Raw genomic sequence first — 20,028 nt, 5'->3', positions numbered from 1 at the left:
GGTGCAGCTCCAAGGGCAGAATCCAGTATTCAGAATAAAAATCTAATGAGATAGAAGATTCAAATTAAGAAGTATTATTACATCTGGCCTCTAAAATTCACCAAGATTATTTTATGGAGCACAACAAAGCGTTAGTGCTTTAAATCAGCTCAAATCCTTTGGTCTTTGTTTACAACATTGTAGTAACAACTGACTAAGTGTGGAGATAGGTCAAAAACAGGGATCAGGGAAAAATTTGTGTTCTTTCTCTCCTTCTATTGATTTTTCTATCCAAACCCAGTAATTTTAACAAACTTGGGGTTTTTTTTATTAAAAAAACCCCAAGAATAAAAAAGATATTTTGGTCAACAGGTTTAGATTTACACTTCATAAATCAGTCAGGTCATTCTCATCTTAGTTACAGACAGGGAAAAAAGTGAGTACCTGGCCAGGAATGCCATCCCCTGTGATCCATGGCACTCCTCCTGCTGCAGGCCAGGGCCACTGCCCTGCCTGCCCCACACAGACACCGGCAGCTCTGAGTCTGCAGGGACACACAAGGTGACAAATGACAATCAACAGCCACCTTTTAAGAGCTCAGGAATCCAGGGGAATGTCCCAGAAGGAACCTCTCTTGGGTCTTTTATGTCCTGAAGGAATTCCTCCTCCATTTCCCATCCGAGCTCTCAGGAAAGACAATGATTTACATTTCCTGTTATACTTAAAACCTCCCTACTTCCTAAAATAAAAACAAATAGGTCACTTGGATTAACATATGTTTAAATTTGCATGTAGTTGCTATTCACATCCACCTCCTTTAGCTCTTGAGGATATTTAGTTGCAGTAAACTGTGAGAGATGAAAACCAGGCCAGGGATTACCTTTGTTTAAGGCAGCTCAAGGCTGTTCTTACAGACAGCTACAGATGGATTTAGTCTAGAAGAGAACAACTGGAGAAGTTCATATATGGGACCTGCACACAAGGATCTGCAGGAAAAATATTCAAGTAATTTGCCTTGTTCTTGATGATTTCTTCTTTGGGTAAAGGATTTCCCTCTCAACTGGGAAAATGAAACAGCAACGAGACAGAATTTAAATAAACCAACCAAACCCCAAACATCTGTCCTAAAACCAGAACAGCCTCCTCAATGTTTGGTGCACTTTCTGATTAACACTGAGAGCAGATTGGGAGTTAATACTGAAGAGAGAACAGACCCAAAATAAACTTCAACTGTACACTGTGAGTGGACTCAGATATGAAATGTTCTCCAGCAGTTCAGCTTTTAAACAGCACGGCAAAAGAAAAGGGATATTCCAAAGAACAACTGACTCGTTGATTTTTATCTTTTATTATGAGCTAATACCAGGATGACATTCAAATGTCAGATGGCACAATTAAGACAGTCTTGGTAGGAATTATTCCAGCATTCCCAAAATTACAATTTAGTACACGAATGGCGTCAAATGTATGCATCACTCCCACAGAGAAAAATTATGGAATTCTGAATATCTTATACCAGAATAGTTTCTGCATCAAATGGGAAAAAGAAAAACTGCTGGTAACACAGCTGACCTAGAAACCTTTTCTGATAATGACCTGCAGAACAAAATATTTCCCTATTTAACATCTAGTAAAAAAAAATATGACTTTTGTTCAAGTTTAAGATTTAATACTTTTATATGGTTAGCCACAACAGGTATTAACCTCAGTTTTACTATATTTTTGTAATGCTACAAAAATCCTATAAAATCAAATTATAGTGAATTTTTCAGTGATTATAATTAAAAAAGCGCAGCTTGTACAAAATAAAAAAAATAAGATTCTATACTCTAATGAAAAATTTAAGACATTTTTAAATGAACAAAAGAAAGCACTTGTTAAGCTCTCCAATATTCAATGCATTCTGCACTTATCTGAAATAGCCAGACAGGAGCTAGAACTCCACTCCCCTTAGTTCACAACTAGTAATTTTGACACTATTATATATATATATAGAGGATCTATGTCTGATATTTTTACAAATAAATACAGGATAAACCATATTGCATAGTGTGTGCTTGCTGTCTGAGTCACACTCCCAAAGTTTCACAGTTATGGTAGGGAATTCAACTTACAATCTACGGGCTGAAACATTGACAGTACATGGAATTTCCTTGGAAAACCAATGGGTTGGGTTTGAAATTGATCAGTGAACTCAGACAAACAACTCTTGCCATTCTTGCCAGCCATTAAACCAATTCCACTGGACAATTCTATCCAGCCAAACAAAAAAAAAGCAACTGTTAGCTGTAACTAGGACCAAGAGAGATCTGCCTCTAAAAAGTTGTTATTTTGTTGTTTTTTTTAACCAAGTTCCTTTACCCTCAGTGAATGCCAGGCAAGTCCAGGTGCTGTGTGTTTGCAGACAGGCCCAGGGCAAACACTACTGAGCACCTGGATTACTACTGAGCACCTGGATTTTGGTTCCACAAATCACCCGTGGCCACGTCACCAACTGAACAATGGCCATCTTCCAGTCTGTCACTGTAAGGTAACTTGATTTTCCTGCTCAAACTAGAAGAAAAAAAAATTATATTTTTCAACAAAAGGCTTATCAGGAAGCTAAAAAAAAAAAAAACCAACCCAAAACAAAACTAATTTTTTGCTCAATCATAACCATTTTTTTGTGTTGGTTCTTTGCTAGCATCAAAGGTATCGCTGAATCCTTCTGCCTTGCCAGTTTTAGCAAAGAGCACTGTGATCGGATTCAATGCTTACAGAGAGTTTTATGGCTTGGATCCTATGGCTCAAAAAGATTCAGTATCCACAGAGTAAGCAGAATCTGGAATAAAAAAACATCCCTACTTGTTGTGAAACACCCAGAAGTAGACTTTGCACAGTTTGACTAAAAGATAATGCAACGTGTGGCAGGCAAAAAGTGACAGGACTTGTATGCAGCTGCATGATCATCTCCACACACACGCACACACCATCCACACTCTAACTCTAGGGTAAAGCTCTGCAGATATTAACCCTTTCACCAGCTATGTTCATGGAAATGCTTTCTCTTTAAGGCAGGAAGTATTTAAAGTAAGGTAAAGTTTTTACCTTTATTTTATTCTTTGTACCTGTAAGTCAGTTGTACAGATCGTGACAATTTTAAAAACATAAATAGTGTCCTTAAGAACATGTTTGCTAAATTAAAGTTTTGCTAAAGTTCTGACCCACTGTGGAAGACATTCACTGAAAGGCCATTGAACACTTTTCTCATACAATCAGCAGATTTATTGCCCCAGCATAGAAAAAAAAAATGTTGATAAATTTAGAAATGTATAATGGCAGGGAACTACCATAAGCAAAATTTCATTATTATTATTATTATTAATAATAATAATTTTAAAAAAATCCTCAAATTCTTACCCACTGGTTACAAAAATATTTATTTCCTTATACTCTGGAGGACTTGTCTGTGTTTCCTGTGGTACTTCCTAGAGATTTCTACTGACCTGGTGTTCTGCTCACTGTTGATCTCTCTGTGGGTAAGAATCTGAGCTGCCCAGCTGAGGACCAGCGTGTACAAAAGTGAAGTTTCCCAGTGAAATGTCTGCTGAGGACAGGCATGAAATAAGCAGGACATGTGTGAGCCCATGGCTTCCAGTTAAGCCTAGAACATAGCAGCACTGCTGTTTGATTAAATCCATTTGTCTTTGCAGGAACAAACAGGGATTTCAGCTGGGGAAGCAGGGAAACAGTTCTCTCCCACCCCACACTGCCAGGCTGGTCAGTGAGTGATTCATTTATTGATTGGTTGGTTCATGAGGAGGAGAATCAGAACTAGAGCCTCGAACTTTCTTCACAGCAACCAATTAAGTTTGCCTTTTTCATTTTGGGATACTTTCCATAATGAGCTGAATCAAAAAAATCTATTTGAAAAATATATATTTTTTTAATATATATATATAAAAAAACCTCATTATGTTTTGAATGTGAAACACCAATTAAGTTTAGCTTTCCTCTTTGATTCCACCCCATTGTAGGAAACCGCTTAACGAAGCTTGCATGCTAATTACCCCTCAGCTGCAAGCCTGCAGGCATTCCAAACTCTGCCTAGTGAAAGGGCCAACCCTCCTCGACACATTCACGACTACACCAGTGATTCTGAAGCAACATCCTGCCCCTTAATACTGTCAGTTTCGAGCTCTCAAGCTGAAAGATCCTTGATAAGGTGAGAAGATGTCACTGGAATCAGTAAGATGATGTGCCTAGAGTTCTGCAATACCATTTTGCTAAAGTTTGTTTGTGGTTTGTTTTTGTTGTTGTTTTTTTTTTATGCACCATTGATTGACAGGAAAAAAAAAATCCGTTTTTTTTTCTTTGCTTTCCAAGTCTCTCTGTGCAATGACCGATTCTTTGATACTGTCACTTTTTTCAAAGTAAACCAAGCAAGCCCCTCAAATTTCAACTTCAAGGAGGGGGCTCGTGTCCGCTCTTGGTTTTTCCACCTTCCAAGGCTTGGGGAAATGGTGTTGTCATAGATTCATGCGCAAGTGCTCCGGTCGTTTGGAAATCATGGGGAAAGCCTGTTTTTTGTAGGGCCCAGAGTTTGGTTGCCGGATTGGAAGTGGTGCTGAAGCCTCTCCACAGACTGTCACATCCATTTGTTCAATCCCACTGGTCTCCATCGGGTATTCCACAGGTGGCTGGGTGTTGGATGCGCCGGCTGAAGCACCTCTCGCCCAGAATTCCCCCGGGGAAAACTTGACAGGGCTTTAAAACAAGAAATACAAAAATCAGAGATGGACACATACACAGCACCAAGGTATTTCCCTTACTCTGCAGGAAACTGCACTCAAGTGCCTATGGAGAAGCAATTCTAATTCTTCCTCCCAGTTGCAGGAGTTTGAGAAATTTCTATTGTCTGGCTTCTTGTACAGAGTCTCTTGTACAATTCTCTCATTTCGAGGTGGTTGCAGGAGGCTTTTTCTGTACTAACACGATTCTTTAGTGCTCAGGATGTTCTGAAACAATTTTAGCTGTATCAAAGTCACCACTCTGAGGCCGTATCAGCAATGAAAAGCAAGAAATTACAACTTCATGTGCTGCTCAACACCACAGATTTGTCTTTAGTAATGTGGTTTATAAAACAGAATCACTTCCAATCGAAGTGCTGGGCTTACTCAGAAGCAAGGCTGCATTTTTTATTTCTAGTGCTTCAACTACTTGTCAAAAAGTGTATTAGAAAGAAAAGAAGATAAAGTACCTGACTGGTGTCCTGGGGCTACCTATGAATCTGCGAGGTGATCGAATTTTTGGTTCAAAAGAAAATTTCTCTTTTACGCTTTCAAGTACAGATGGAGCCACATAGGTAAAACCCTGCAAAACAGGAAACAGGCACTGCAACTCACAGGCAAGGTCTGCATTCACTTCTGCAGTCATTTATTTCATTACAGGCTTATTAATTATAGATCATTTATAGGAAAATGATAAAAAGAAGAGTCATTGTAGACAAAGGAGCCCTTACTCACTCCTTGAAGCAAACAGTGGGACTTCAGGGAGTTGCTACACCCCAGCTACTTCTCCTCAGATCCCAGATTCGCACAGGCACACTCAATTTATTTAATTTTGCTCTATAGACTGGCCATTGTTGTCTCTGCATGGCTGTGAAAGCAATGCCATGTGCAGGGTTCACAGTGCCACTCTGAATCAGAATGCTGACATTCCACAAGGGCAGCACAGTTTGTTGGCTGCTCTATAAAGAAAACGTCAGCAATAAGCAAAGTATTTTCAAAGCCTTTAAAGACCTGTTACAGGATTTGGGTTTAGTTCATGAGAGTTTGCTTCAAGGTGTTAGGAGTCAAAGGAATGAATTTAGCTGGAATGTCCCCATTTCCAGTAGCAAACCTCCCTCTCCACAGTCACTCCTCACTTGTCCCTGGCTCACTCACCAGAAAGACCTGGTTGGCACTTTCACTGAGAGTTGAGTCATCTGGGCTATCAACAGGTGTCTGACGTGTAAACTTTGAATCAAACTGGCTCACATCCTCTTCAGATTGCTTTGCAAAAACAAAATGATTAAGGGTTTATATTACAGATATCAACCAAATGGCTCAGCGGTGAGCAGTGCAGCCTCTGGATGGAGTTCATTCCATGGGTTTTTGGCAGAGCTCTGCTGGAGGAAAACCCTGGAGTGGTGTCGGAATCCTGTCGCTGCCACTGGGAGGTCACTATGGGCACTGACACTGAGAAATAAAGGCAAGGGGGAGGGGCAAAAATTATGGATCAAAAAGGAACACAAATTAAAAAGATGCCTTCAAAAAAATTTCTCAAGTTACAAACAAAAAGTTTTAGAAATACAATGCCAGTTTCTTGCAAGTTCAGCCCTTGTCACAACCAGTAGAGAACAGTTGCAACTATTTAGTTTTTGGAGGCCCCTCCAGATAGTTTTGTCCCATTTTTGCAGCTATAGAAGTGTTTATAGTCTGAGGGAGAGAGGACAACTCTGGAATAAGTGATTATGAGGAATACTGTTTCATTTGCTCAAAGAACAACAGTAATTCCAGAATCCCTTCTTTATTCCCATGAGTCTCTGGGAAGGCAGCAGGTATTCATTTGTGCAGCCTTCACGCAACCATGGAAGCAGAAGTGGAAAAACCATCTGGTTCATACAGGAGACTTCCATAAAATCACTATTAACAGAAAAACCCCAAACCACCTTCAGAAAAATATTTGGAAATATCAGTCTTGAGTCTTTCTGAATTCCATTCCAAAGGGTGAGGGGGGAAAAAAGTCTGGAGTTCCCAGGCTGTAGAATGCTTGACATTAGTGATGCTTAAGCCAGTCTTAAGTGAGAATTCTAGTAGCTGGGAATTACAGAGGTGGCAATACCCACAGCTGCTGGAGCTGATTGTACCCAGAGGGAAAAACAGACACCATCCAGATACAAGATGGGATAATAAGAACTTGTTCATCACATTGCTGGTTTGAGGTAAACTCTAGAGTCTTGTGCTTATAACGCACAAGATGTAAAGATTAATAAGCAACCACAGAAAATATGCTTAATTAGGTGATTTAATTTACTTTTGCTTAGCAACTCTATCTAGTTGAAACTAAGTACTGACTTACTGTAGAGGGTTTAGAAGCTGATCTCAGAGTGAACTGCACTTGCAGGTCTGTTCAACCTACGGGTCAGAAGCAGGAAGAACTCAGACTGAAGCAGACCAGGTGCTAGATCAGATCTGCCAGCTTTAACTGAGAGTGAATCTGAGCCCTGAGTTGATCTAACTCAAGTACCACGAACCAGTGGCACTCCAGTGTGTCAAGTGAACGTTTCTAAGTTTTATGAAGAGCTTTGCTGAAGGCACACAGGGAATCTCTCTCTCCCAGTACTCCCAGTACATACCAATAAGGGTTTAAAAGGAGGTTCCACCTTGCGCGCCAGCAGCTCATCCCAGTTGATGTGTCTGAAGAAGGCGTGAGCCTGCAGGGGACACAACAGCACAGTCAGCACCTGCCCCAGGGCACAAAGCCCAGAGGTCCACCATTAGCATGTTCTAGCCAGGGCCTTTCTCTGGGATGTTTCTTCCCAAAATCACATTTGGTTTAGTGTAGAATATTCTGCAGCACCAGCTCGGAGTAGCTGGAAGAGCTGAGGATTGAGATCACACCTCCAAGTCAGACAGCACGTCCCCATTTCCTTGGAAGTGTTAGAAAAAGCCAGTTTACATGCAAAATACCTCTCATTTCCCAACTTTAGAAGTTAAACCATGACAAAACACTGCATGAACGACAAATGATCAGAACTGTGAAATATGGAGGACTCTCTAATACTTGTCAGTATCACCACAGAAACAGAGTCAGGCTGCAATGCCACACTCTTCCCTTCAATTAGCTGAACCAATACAAAGTTGGCAAGTTTTTCACCAGACTGCTGAGAGTATCCTCACCCTTCCAGGGCTGCACAATTATCATTGTGCAACTACTAGAAAAGATCTTCTATGCCTTAGCTTCTGTCTTGCAGTAGTTATTTTCCAAATCTCAAATAGGTAGACAGCTGCTTTTGTTAAGCTTTAAGGACTTCAGATTTTGATGAGGTGTCACATGTGGCTGCCTTTCTGCTCATTACCCTTCAAGACACACACTTTCCTTCCCTGAGGTACCTTCAAAGCTCTTTTCTTTTCAATGAGGTCATTTAAGAAGTCTCAAGTTTAGGTCAAGTTACCTGAACTTCTCCAGCATCTCCAGGACCAGCTCCTAGACGTGAGGCAGCATTTCTTTTTAGCAGCTTGATGAGAAATAACATCCAAAAAAGCAGAATTACTTAGGCTGTTATAACCAGACTAGTTCTGCCATGAATCATCATTTCAATGAGTAGCATGCAGAATGAATACAGAACAATCAGAAAAATCTGCATTCACTTGAAAACAGTTGTGTTTTCAAGGGAAATCACTTTCTGTACAACTCACAAAAAAGTGACTTAATCAGTAATAATCCAAGCTTGAACTGAACAGCCACCAGTGCTATCATTATATTTCTACTTTCTACATACATGTGGAGTACTGACAGTCATTAAAATTCTACCTTTTTAAGCAGATCTCTGGCTTCTTGTGTGAGGTAGGGAGGCAAGTTGAGTTTACACTTGAGAATCTTGTCAATTGTTTTCTTTCTGTTCTCCCCAGTGAAAGGAGGCTGGAAAGCACCATTGAAACAAGAGGAAAAAGAGGATTTGTTCAGATCTTTGTGTACACAGAACTCACTTCAGTTTTTATAAAGCAGGTAAAATTACTACAAATAGGCACTGTTTGGATAAAAGCAGCTCATGGTCTGTAGGCAAACCTGAGAGCTGTATTACTTGCAGTGTGTGTATATACATATATACATATAATATATATAAAATAGATATGTATTTATACATGCAGCTGAGTTAGGGTACAGGGAAGCAGAAAAGCTACAAAGGGAAATACATGCAATTATAACTGTGCACCTACTGCTCCAGTCAGCATGTCATACATTAATGCCCCCAAACTCCACCAGTCCACAGCACGGTTATGCCCACTCCTCATCAAGATTTCAGGGGCCCTATAAGCAGAAAAATCAAAAATATGAAAGAGTTTTAATGAGCTTAATACTAATTGTGACTGCTAGTTTTCAAGCAAAACCCCATTTTATCAAGTAAAGCTGTCCTAAGTGACTGAACACATGAACCACCAGTTAAAAAAAGGCAAAACACAGCCATTACCCCCAGAGCAGAGCAATACTTTTGTATTTCATCATGCAGCTCACATGTATTCAATAGTTCCACAGAATGTGTGTGTGACTGTTCCATCGTGAATGGATTCTTTACATAACCCGAAGTCAGTCAGTTTGACATGACCTGAAATTAAACAGATCAAATTTCAGACTTGTCAGAATTCTGCCATTTGTAGATGTAACATTGAGAAAAATGAAGGAATTTTTAATATGGATATGTAATTATTCTGAGTTACTTCCACATGTGGTCTGACAAAGCAATGCAGCCAGAAAACAGAACAAGGTAATCACACTTACAGAGAAAACCAAGTGCTGCCACTTGACAAACTCCCAAAATGTATTCAGATACAGACAAATGTATTTAAACATAAAGACTGTAGAGCATCATTTAGCTAAAGAAGTAGGTTACTGAATTTTACTGCTTGCTTCAAAATTCACAGAACGATCTTCAACAAACTGTAAAACGCTCTGAATAATTCAGTACAAAGACTGAGACTAAGTAAATAAGTTGTTTAAGAAAACATAAAAATTCTGGGTGCTACAGATTGCCAGACTAATCAGTGTCACACAGTCACTGGAACAGTGCAATCAGAAACTGAAACTGCTGTCAGTGGGAAGTGTCAGCTGCTGGCAAAGTCATTTCAGCCACAGATGATTTGGCATCCTACCCAAACTGTCTTTCCTACCATCAGCCATCCCCATTGACTAAAATGTCATAGGTTCTACTTCACAATGATCCAGCAGAAGAAAAAAAAACTCCAGAGGTGCAGAAAAGGCAAATCAACCACTCAAAACACACCTGGGTCCATGGAACTTGAGCTTGCTGGGGCCTGTTAAACCAAGGAAGCAGTGTTTGAGGGCAACTAGCTCTGGAGCTCTTCACTTATCTCAGGAGTGCTAACAACCCTGCTGAGATTCACCTCAAACTGAGGTGGTGTGACCTTTGGGAGAATTGTTTTCACAGGAGTAGCAGCCTGACTCATGACCAGTTTGTACCTTGATGATTGAGCATGATATTTTCTGGCTTCAGATCCCGGTAGATGATTCCTTTTTGATGCAAGTGCCCCAGTGCCATTGAGATTTCTGCCAAGTAAAAGCTGGAAGGAAACAGAATCAGACATATTCAATCATGCAGAGCATCTTAAGCAAGGCTTTCAGAGTTTTTAATCCCTAAACCTTGACCACAGCCCTGTGGACAGAGCCTCACTGAGCAGCCAGCAGTGGAGCCTCCACTGATGGAAGACTGGAGTTCCACCAGCACAAACTGGTGAAGACATGTCCACCCTCCCCAAACCCACTGAACTGCTCTTTCACTGCACTCTAAAATGAATGAGCAGTTAAATATAGTTGAAGCATTTGGAGAAGAACCCAAACTATTAATTTACAAAAATAGCTTTGCTTACCAAGCTGTGTCTTCCATAAATATCCCTTCTCTCTCTAACTGCATAAATAGTTCTCCTCCTGTCATGAGAAAAAATAGATTGTACTCAATTAAAAGTATCATTTCAAGTCAGTCAAAAGTCTGGTTTCTAGGAAAGCTAAAAGCAACAGGTATTTTTGCCTGCTGCACAACAGGCTGTTTCACAGAAAAACAACTGAGCCACTATTCTGTTACCTTCAGGATTCCAGCAATCTGAAGAAATCAGCATTTAAAAAACAACAGCATTTCTGTCCCCTTTTTCTGTTGTTACAGCTTGAAAAAATTGTTTCTAACCTGTGTCTGTTTCACTAATGGTGAAATAAAGATAACGCTTTCTTCTGCCACAAAAAGCCTGCAAGGACTGAACCCTCTGAAGGACTGCACAGAATACACAAAAACCCCAAAATCTAGTGCAAGGAAAAGTCTTAAACTTCTTCTCTCCTCTACTGTTATGAAAAACAACTATTTTATGTTTCATTCCTCTTTATTGTATGGAATTAGAAAGTTTACTCATGTTCTTCTGTGCATTTTTAATACAAACCTGTTTCAGTTTAAGACATCAAGCCATCATTAACTGGCCTTTTATTTGTAGGGTAAGAATCCCAAATTCTTGATTGTGTAAGAGCCCAAGAAGGAGATAAAAGAATGTCATATACTGACCACTGAGATACTCAAGGATGAGGTAGAGTTTTCCACCAGTCTGAAAGGCATAAATTAAGTCTACAATGAAGGGATGTTTCACTTCCTCCAGGATATTCCTCTCTGCTTTTGTGTGAGCTGTATCCTTGGCATTCCTTACAATCATTGCCTGCAAAAAGCAGGGATATGTGAGCACAGAACATACTGAACAAGGCAGACTTTTGTATTGAGTTCAATCCTGAGTTTATTAAATTACAACACTACATGTGAGTTAGCAGCAGTGTTAAAAAATTACATTTCACTACAGTATCTACATAAGAGGTTTCTTGCAGAAGTTTAAGTCTTTATTTCATAGAATGACACAATAATTTAGGCTGGAAAGGACCTCCTGACCTATTTGAATGAGCTGCTGAGAATTATCCAGACAGAAAAATTTGAAGTTTAATTCTAATTCAAACTCTATCTAAATAAAAACTCTATATATTCTAGAACTTATTTTTAGGTCTATTAAATCATTAGATAATTCTAAAAGGTAAATGGAGGGATAGATTTCTTTTCTTTTAGATTCAGAGAGTAATGAAATTCAGGTTACCTTTTTAAGAACTTTCATGGCAAATATTTTTCCGGTGTTTGCTCCGGTTACTTTCCGTACTTGAAACACCTAAACAACACCAACACAATGGCAATCACTTATTTCAGCTGCATCAACTCCCACATGCTAAAAGGCAAAGGTGTGCAAGATCAGGAAAGATCAGCATAAGTACTGAAGATTATTGATTTGACTTCACTTTCTGTAATTTACTTTAACCTTTTAAATTCAATATACCAGCAGTCTAGTTCTCTTTCCAGGAAAAACATGAGAGAGCTCCCAAAGACAGAAGTCCAAACCAAAATACTCAACTTAGTACTTTTGTGATAAAGAAACATTTTCACTGAAGCGTTATCAGAAAAGACTGAGCAACTACACCCATTAAGGGAAAAAAAAAAAATCACAGATTTCAGCTGGATGAAAAATCACATCTTTCGGCTGCATGAACATGCTAAAAAGCAAAGTTGTGCAAGACAGAGAGGAGAAATCAGCCACAAACTACAAGGCAAGAGGCAGAGACTAGATGCAGAATGAGTTTGGGCCGTTCCCTGCTGCTTCCAGCGGGCGAGGCTCTGCCCAAGACCTCAGTGCCGCGACACCGATTCTGGCGGCTGGGGCTGGTTCTGGATCACTGCCCCTGGCAGAATGGACTTTCCAGAGGTGGGGAAATGGGAGCAGAGCGAGGGAGCCCCGAGGCTGGGCAGGCCTTGGGGCTGCAGGGTGCTGACCTTGCCGTAGCCGCCCTTGCCCAGCACGCGCAGCAGCTCGAAGCACTCCGGGCGGATCTTCTCGGGGCCTCTGTTCACGCTGGTCTCGGAGATCTCAAACTTCTCACAATGCTCCATCCCACTGCAGAAAAGCAGAACGAGGCTCTGTGAGTCTGCCTGCTACTGAGAACTGAGCTACTGAAAGCATTGACTCCCTGGGAAGTGTCTGTGTGACCTAACAGGGACAAGCCTGGGAGGTGGGGAGAGCTCCCAGCACCAGGAATTGTTGTTTAGTGTGTGCAAAGCTGCAGCTTGCACTGACAAGGTTACCTGCAGATTTGGGGGATTTATAGTATCAAGATTTCCTTCACCCCCCCTTCAATTTAATGCATTGCACCAGAATTAAGTTTAGAGGATGAAAACCTCAAACTGACTCAGGTATTTCTTCATATCGTTATATCCGTATTAGAAATATTATTCAAAGGGAAGAGATTTGTTGGCAGAAACAAGGATCAAAAGACAAAGAGCAGCTTTCACCAGAATTCTTTTTATTATTATTCTTTTATTTCAAGATACAATTGACAAATTTGAATGTGAGGAAATAGCGAAACATCTAAAAATGACTCAAAATGGAACAAAATTTTCTAGTTACCTTAACAATATAACAAAATCAGAGGTTATCTGTGGTTGGCATGAATGCTACAGAATATTTTCTAGCAGCAACTTACAGGTCATATTGGCCAACTCCTCCATGGTCCATGCTCTCACTTAATTGACCCTGGGGATGAGAAGAAAAAAGATGAATCAGAAACAGGAAAGCAATAAAATAAATGCACTGATGTGCATAGCAACTTTTTAAGTTATAAAGGCAAAATCTCTATATAATTATAAATAGGTCAGGAATAAAGAATTATCAGAAGATGAAAAAATCTACTAAATTCTGTTTGCAGTAATGCTATGTGCCTCAAACAGGGAATCTCTGTCTTACCTGGCTGCATTGCTATTCAACCACTTAAATATTTAAAAGGCACAATTTCACACCCCCAAGTGAATTGAAAAAGGTTAAGGTACTGCAAATTTCTTAAAAATTCCTCTTACACAGAAGATTTTGGAGTCCTATTGCAGTACTATGCAAATTAGAGCAATAATAAAGATTATGTGAACAGATGAACTGGGACTCATCTGCACTAGAAACAAACAATCTGCTGAGAAGGACTTATTATTTTAGATTGGTAAGTCCCAATTGTGATGAAAGAATTGAGCTTTGCTCTGATGTTAAACACATTTCCTGACCAACAATCAGTACTGAAGAAGTTCCTGCACTTCAGCATCAGAACCAGCCACTATTAATAAATGTGGTTTAATTCTGAAGAGATATTTTCCTCAAAGAATTTTTAACCTGATCCCTTCCCTCTCTCTGTGGCTCTACACGGCAAAAGAAGTGCAAAGGCAGCAGACAGCTGGACTGAACACAAACAGAATGTCATGGGCAAGCTTCTAGTGAGCTTCAGACTGCACTGTCACATTCTTATTTTTAAAAATATGGACACAAAATAACAACTGTGAGTTTGTGGTGAACAGCCTGGGACCTACAGACTGAAAATAAATATACTGAGTGACCTGTGAAATTCAGAGAAGCAGAAGAAAAAGAAAACTCACTGACATCTGCAAAAATCAGTCCAAGCCAAGGAGTGCATTTTAAAATATTATCCAAGTGAAAACACTAACCAAAGAAAACTCAAATCTTTCAACAGTTTCCAGACCATTTCAACGTTAAAGTTTACAGAGGCTGGTTTATTTTGGGTGATCTAAAGGGGAATTTAACTCTTGGATCCACCTCCTAACACCACAGGCAATTAAGGAGTCCAAAAGATCAGGTTTGTTTCCAGCTCAGAGAGCTGCCAGCTCATGTCCTCCTGTTGACATTTATTAGAGAAATCCAGCTTATTGACATGTTTCACAATAAAAGCCACTAAAGCTGCCCTTGACCCCACTCTTAGATGCCAACAAATGAATTTTAAAAAATTCAACCCAGAGAATAAACACCCCTCAGTTCCCAGAGCAACTCCTCCTGTTACCCAATGGTTCTGGCAAAGTTTACACGTGCTGCTCTTGCTCCTGTGAACTTTGGGTTTTATTCTCAGAATTAATTTCACCAAAATTCACTTCAGACACCGTTCTGGTGTTTTTTTCAAGGTTTCTTCTCATTTCACAACCCCAAGAAAGGCGCTGGGAAGCCACCAGCCCTTCAGTCCATACACTGTTTCATTTATTACAAACACCCAAATTAAGGCTGAGGCTTTCTTGACCATAATAATTAGTGCAAACAACCACATGGCTTTTGAGGAAACTCCTTTTAAACAACGCTGCAGATTCCCCAGGTTGGCTGTGCCTACTCAAACCCATCACTGAGCTGTCTGGGCTCCTCCTGGACTCAGTTTTTGGGAGATACCAGGAACCAACACCAAAAATTTGACAGCACACTCCTGAGCATCCCCTTGGCTCATTCCTTGATCCTTGATTCCTTGCAGGACACACGCTGTGGGGATAATTTCCCCTGGAATGCTGTTCCCCTGACACATTCCTGATGTTCCCCCTCCTTCCTTGCTCTTTTAACATTCCCTGCTGTCGGCTTGTTTTCACCTCAAGCCCCCATTCTCACCCTCCTTTTATCTGTTTGCCAAACGGCACCTGAGACCAACCAAGGCTGTCCATAAAAACCTCAGTCGTGGCAAGGTTTTAAAATCCACAATGGTTTAATTGTTCCCCGAGACTGAATTACAGGAACACAGGGGAGAACAAACTCAACTTTCTTGCCACCTCGCTCAGAACCTGTTCTTGGCAGCATTAACAGGGTGATGCAAGCGACCTTTTCTAAAGCCAAGTGTTTTATTGATTACTGAGGTGACAGCTTTCCCTGCAGGTTGAGAAGCTCTCAAGCCTTCAGCTGTCAAACAACGTCCTTACAGGTTACATGGAGTGTGGGTAACAGAATATTCTGCTCATCTCCCAGAGAGAAATACCTGGAGGGAATCTACAGCAAACACAGAAGGGACTTTTGACAAGAGCACAGAGGTTTAGATTGGATATTTGGGGGAAATTCCGCCCTGGGAGTGTGGAGAGCCCCTGGCACAGGGTGCCCAGAGAAGCTGTGGTTGCCCCATCCCTGGAAGTGTCCAAGGACAGAGCTTGGAGCAGCCTGGGATAAGTGTCCCTGCCCTTAAAGATGATCTTTAAGGTCCACTCCAACCCAAATCGTTCCACAATTCCGTGATCTCAAAGACGCCAAGACTGTCATGAGTATTTAAAGAGCAAAAAATAAATGCAGTGGTAGTTTGAGCAACAGCAAACCGCTAACATACAAAACAATATCAAAAACCAACAGAAGATCTAGAAAAATGTAAACAGAGATGATGCAATCAAGCCCCGCTAAAGCTTTGACACGATCTAGATGAACATCACGAGCTGCAAACTGCCCATTATCAGGTGCACTGCTCACGAAAGCACGAGATGCGAACAGCCGCCGACCCGCCTAACGCAGCATTTTAAACCTCTGCTTTTAATTTTGGCGCGAGAGCGGCGACTTTACACGGCTCCAGAAACATCGGCATTTCTGCACTGACGTTCGGACATGTGACAAGAAATAATTTTTTTTTTTTTTTTTTTTTTAAAAACCCACCCCGCTGCGGCGCTTGTGCCGGGAATCCCAACGCCGAAGTTCGGCGGGGCAGAGGTGCGGCGGTGCCCGCAGCCCCGAGCCGCTCCGGGCGCGGATGGAGCGGGGCGGCGCGGCCGGTTCGGGCCGTGCCCGGCCTCGCCGCGCTCCCGCCGCCGCCTCAGCGCGGCCCCCGCCCGGCCCCGCGGCGCCTCCCGCGCCCTCCCTCCCTCAGGCCCCGCGGCCTCCCCCGCTCCCTCCCCGGCCCGGCCGCCGCTCTCACCCCCTCCTCCAGCTCCTCGTCTGAGCCCGCGTCCTCGGGCTGGTCCAGATCGATGTCGAACACTCCCGCCATGGCGCCGCCGCCCCTCGCTGGCTCCGCCGGGTGCCCGGGGCCTGCGCCGCCTCATGGGCCCGCGCCCCGCAGCGCCGCCGCGGCCGCCATCACCGGCTGCGCGGCCGCAGCGCGCCTGCGCCCCCGCCCCGCCCGCGCCCCGCCGCGCACGCGCAGCGCGCCGCCCGGCCCCGCCGAAGCTGCGCGGTGAACGCGCCGCGCGCCCGCCCGGCCCCGTTACCGGAGCTGCGCCTGCGCACAGGCCGCGGTGAAGCCGCGCGGGCGGCGCGTGCGCACGGGGCGCTGTGAAGCCACCGCGGGAGGGAACGCCGTGCCCGTCTGCCCGGAGCGCGCTCTGCGCAGGCGCCACGCGGGCCCTTCGAAGCGGGGCCGGCGGCGATGAGGTGAGGGAGCGCTGAGGGGCCGCGGCGGCCAAAGCCGTGCCCAGACCGAGATCGGGGCGCCGGGACGGGCTGTTTGAGGAGAAAGGCTCGGGGACAGGGCTCGGGACCGAGGGGAGTGAGGGCAGGCAGCGCCGGGAACGTGGCGGGTTCCCTGAGGGGGAGACCGGCCCTGAGGGGGGGTTCCCCGAGTGGGACTCCCCGCGGAAAAAATCAAGCACGGGAGGGTCGGTATCGTACGCTTCGGACATGAGCCTTTCCTGACAATAATTGACATATTTGTTTATTTTCTGGTGAGGAGTGACTCGGTCGCCTAGTGACACCCGGCTTGGCCCGGGCCGGGCCGGCGGCAGCGCTGCAGCCAGGCCGGGAATGGCAGTGAGCTGCCTGCAGGACGCGTTTCGGGCAGGATCCGAGGAATGCCGGTACGGGAGTGCTGCGGCACGGCTGGGGTGGGACTGAGGAGCAGCAGCCAGAATAACCAAAAGGATTTAAAAAAATCGACCTTGTTTCTGTGAAAGAAAAGTGAGAAAGGAGAGCTGCTGTCAAATGCTGAATGGGGGAAAATGTCAAAATATACCAAGATGGAGACAAACACTTTGCTTTGTGGGGTGGAAATTCTCCTGGGAATCCTTTTGTCACCCCAGCATGGGGCTCTGGCATCAGGCCTGGTGCTGTTCACTACTGGAAAATAGCTACATTTTTGAACTGGCTTAAGAGTTCCGATTTTGCACCCTACCCCTATAACTCTTGAGATATAATTACATGTTTCCATCCTGCTTTACCAAGCAGAAGTGAGAAAACAAATAATTTTCTTTTCCAGGCTTAAATAGCAAGTGAATAAGGATGTCAATTGTCACAGTGCAGCTCGGGCAGTGTGGGAACCAGATTGGGCATGAGCTGTTCAGTGTTCTCTGCAGTGACATCCGTGGCACCCACGGGCTGTGTTCCAAGAAGGAGAATGAATCCTACCAAGAGTCCTGCAAAGAAAGGTTCTTCAGTGAGGAGCAGTCTGGAGGTACAGCTTTAAAGGGCTTTTTTTCCCCTCACAGGGTCTGACTGAAGCACACACCAACATCAAATGGTTTGTGTCATGAAATATCTGTGCTCTCTGCAGTTCAGGTTTGGTTTTGGCACAATAAATAGTTCAGCAGAAATCAGGGCATGGCCAGATCCTTTCTGTATTTTCCCATTAATAGTTTGCCTGAAGTGGGTGGGAGGAATAACCTTGGGGCCTCAGACCCATCCAAGCCCATCCATCCCACCCAAATAATTAGCACATTGTCCCCAGTTTTGTTTTCCTTCCTGTGCAGTCCCTGCTGCCCGGGCCGTGCTTGTTGACATGGAGCCCAAAGTGATCAGCCAGACCTTGTCCATGGCTGCCAGGTCTGGCCTCTGGAAATACAACAGCCACTCCCACTTCTGCCAGAAGCAAGGATCTGGGAACAACTGGGCCAACGGGTAGGAACAGCTGCCTCCAGCTTCCCTCAGGGAATTCTGGAGGCTGATGAGCTGCTCACACTCCCTGAGAGTGCTAATACAGCCGCTGTGGGAGTTAAAGCACAATTTGCTTTATGAATAACTTCACCTTTCTGCTTTTCTTCTGCCGCACCCCGTGTTGGTGTTTCGTGTTACCCCACAGTTACTGTGTCCACGGGCCCAGACACAAGGAGGCAATCATGGAGCTGGTGCAGAGAGAAGCAGAGAAGTGTGACCTGCTCGGGGGATTTGTCACCATCATGAGCATGGCCGGGGGCACAGGCTCGGGCCTGGGAGCATTTGTCACCCAGTGTTTGAGGGATGCTTTTCCAACCTCCTTCCTACTGAACCACGTGATCTGGCCCTATGGCACTGGGGAGGTGAATGTCATATTGCCTTGTAATAAATAATAATCGTTTATATAGAATTTGTAAGTTTATAATCACTGGTTGCTTTGAAACAAAATATCTACGACAGAAATAAACTAGAAAATGGGTACATTTGACACTGAAGAAGTTCAAGTGACTCAGTGTCACAGGTAAAGAATTCTCACCAAAAGAGCTTGATAATTTAAGTGCTGAAGTGATGCAGATTCACAAGAAGCTCTGTTATATAACTAAAAAAAAAAATCTCCTGATATGCTCTTATCTCAGCATTATAATCAGTTCCCAGGTAGATCTGGTTCCAGCATGTTTGTATGGATAACCTGATTTTCACAGGTCTTGCCCTCTTTCCATGAAAAGCCTCTGAGCTCCTGACCTCATTCTGCACTCTGGCAAAGAAAATGAATCACTTCCTAAATCATAACTGAGGAAACAGCAGGAGCCAGAGGATTATAAACCAAAAAGAGATTAAGTTGTTTGACTCTTCTTTGTGCGTGTGGTTTTTTTGTTTGCTTCCAGGTCATTGTTCAAAACTACAACTCCGTCTTGACCCTGTCACATCTGTACCACTCAGCAGATGCCCTCCTTGTCCATGAAAACGATGTCATCCACAAGATCTGTGCCCAGCTGATGAACATCAAACAGATTTCCTTCAGGGATGTCAATCAAGTCATTGCTCACCAGCTGGGCAGCGTTTTCCAGCCCACTCACACAGCAGGAGGGGGCTCAGGCTACAGCAGGAACCCATTAGGTACCAAACCCAACCTCCACACACCTTTCTGCAGCCAGTTCTGCTGGGAATTGGAGCTCTTCAGTCTCCTTGCTCAAGGATTTGGACACATCCCGAGTTTTAAGACAGGAACAAACCGATTTAGAGGTTTGATCCTGATGTAGTAGAGTCAAAAATAGAACCCCCAACTTCTAGTTTCGTTCTTTACCAAAAGAACTTTGTTTCTCCTTTTTCAAGTGATCACAAACACCCTTGTACCTGTTCACATTTCAGAGGAAATTTGCACAGGGCAGTAACTTTGGACTGAGTTTCACATTTCACTTTGGGTTAGGAGTTTTTATGAACCCAAACAAACAGAGTTTTGAGTTTTGCTCAGGCAGAAGAGGTGAGCAGACAACTGGGGAGCAACATGCAGCAGGCTGACATTTATACCTTGAAAGAATTAGAGAAGGTAGCCCATATTACTTATAAATTAAACTTCCACATC

The 20,028-nt window shown here is 43.2% G+C and overlaps 2 protein-coding genes across 5 annotated transcripts in view; one reads left to right on the top strand and one right to left on the bottom strand.

Moving 5' to 3' along the window:
• Positions 1-1,308: 1,308 nt before the first annotated feature.
• RPS6KB1 (ribosomal protein S6 kinase B1) lies at positions 1,309-16,677 on the bottom strand. 3 transcript variants are annotated; one of them, XM_066333504.1, is made up of 15 exons: positions 16,498-16,677; positions 13,288-13,337; positions 12,581-12,701; positions 11,856-11,924; positions 11,285-11,432; positions 10,608-10,665; positions 10,201-10,301; positions 9,238-9,328; positions 8,943-9,033; positions 8,536-8,643; positions 8,177-8,239; positions 7,358-7,435; positions 5,904-6,011; positions 5,219-5,331; positions 1,309-4,725 (listed from the first exon to the last, which is right to left on the bottom strand). In XM_066333504.1, the coding sequence occupies exons 1-15, from the start codon at positions 16,567-16,569 to the stop codon at positions 4,488-4,490; spliced, it is 1,509 nt and encodes a 502-aa protein (XP_066189601.1). In that variant the 5' UTR covers positions 16,570-16,677; the 3' UTR covers positions 1,309-4,487. The 3 variants fall into 3 exon arrangements, 2 of the variants coding, with proteins under 2 accessions (XP_066189601.1, XP_066189602.1); XM_066333505.1 differs by lacking the exons at positions 1,309-4,725; positions 5,219-5,331; positions 5,904-6,011 and adding an exon at positions 6,018-6,197; XR_010745127.1 differs by lacking the exons at positions 1,309-4,725; positions 5,219-5,331; positions 5,904-6,011; positions 7,358-7,435 and having other exon boundaries at positions 8,176-8,239; positions 8,939-9,033.
• A 458-nt stretch (positions 16,678-17,135) lies between these two features.
• Positions 17,136-20,028, top strand: part of TUBD1 (tubulin delta 1) — a 76,120-nt gene continuing 73,227 nt past the window's right edge. For both annotated transcript variants that reach the window (XM_066333503.1, XM_066333502.1), the window contains exons 1-5: positions 17,136-17,185; positions 17,773-17,967; positions 18,263-18,410; positions 18,592-18,808; positions 19,331-19,562. In XM_066333503.1, coding sequence (XP_066189600.1) covers positions 17,796-17,967; positions 18,263-18,410; positions 18,592-18,808; positions 19,331-19,562 — 769 coding nt within the window. In that variant the 5' untranslated portion in view covers positions 17,136-17,185; positions 17,773-17,795. The remainder of the gene's footprint in view (positions 17,186-17,772; positions 17,968-18,262; positions 18,411-18,591; positions 18,809-19,330; positions 19,563-20,028) is intronic.

Source organism: Sylvia atricapilla, chromosome 20 (assembly GCF_009819655.1).
Source record: "Sylvia atricapilla isolate bSylAtr1 chromosome 20, bSylAtr1.pri, whole genome shotgun sequence".
NCBI lineage: Eukaryota > Metazoa > Chordata > Aves > Passeriformes > Sylviidae > Sylvia > Sylvia atricapilla.
Note: the sequence above shows the minus strand (reverse complement) of the source record. Positions and strands in the feature narration are given on the sequence as shown.

Bases quoted from the DNA above. Each gene is read 5' to 3' on its own strand.
- RPS6KB1 (XM_066333504.1), bottom strand. From the start codon at position 16,569: ATGGCGGGAGTGTTCGACATCGATCTGGACCAGCCCGAGGACGCGGGC. The intron at 6,012-7,357 runs GTATGTACTGGG...GTTTTTGCAAAG, and splicing joins CTCCTTTTAAACCCTTATTG to CAATCTGAAGAGGATGTGAG. The intron at 4,726-5,218 runs GTACTTTATCTT...CTTGTTTTAAAG, and splicing joins AGCCCCAGGACACCAGTCAG to CCCTGTCAAGTTTTCCCCGG.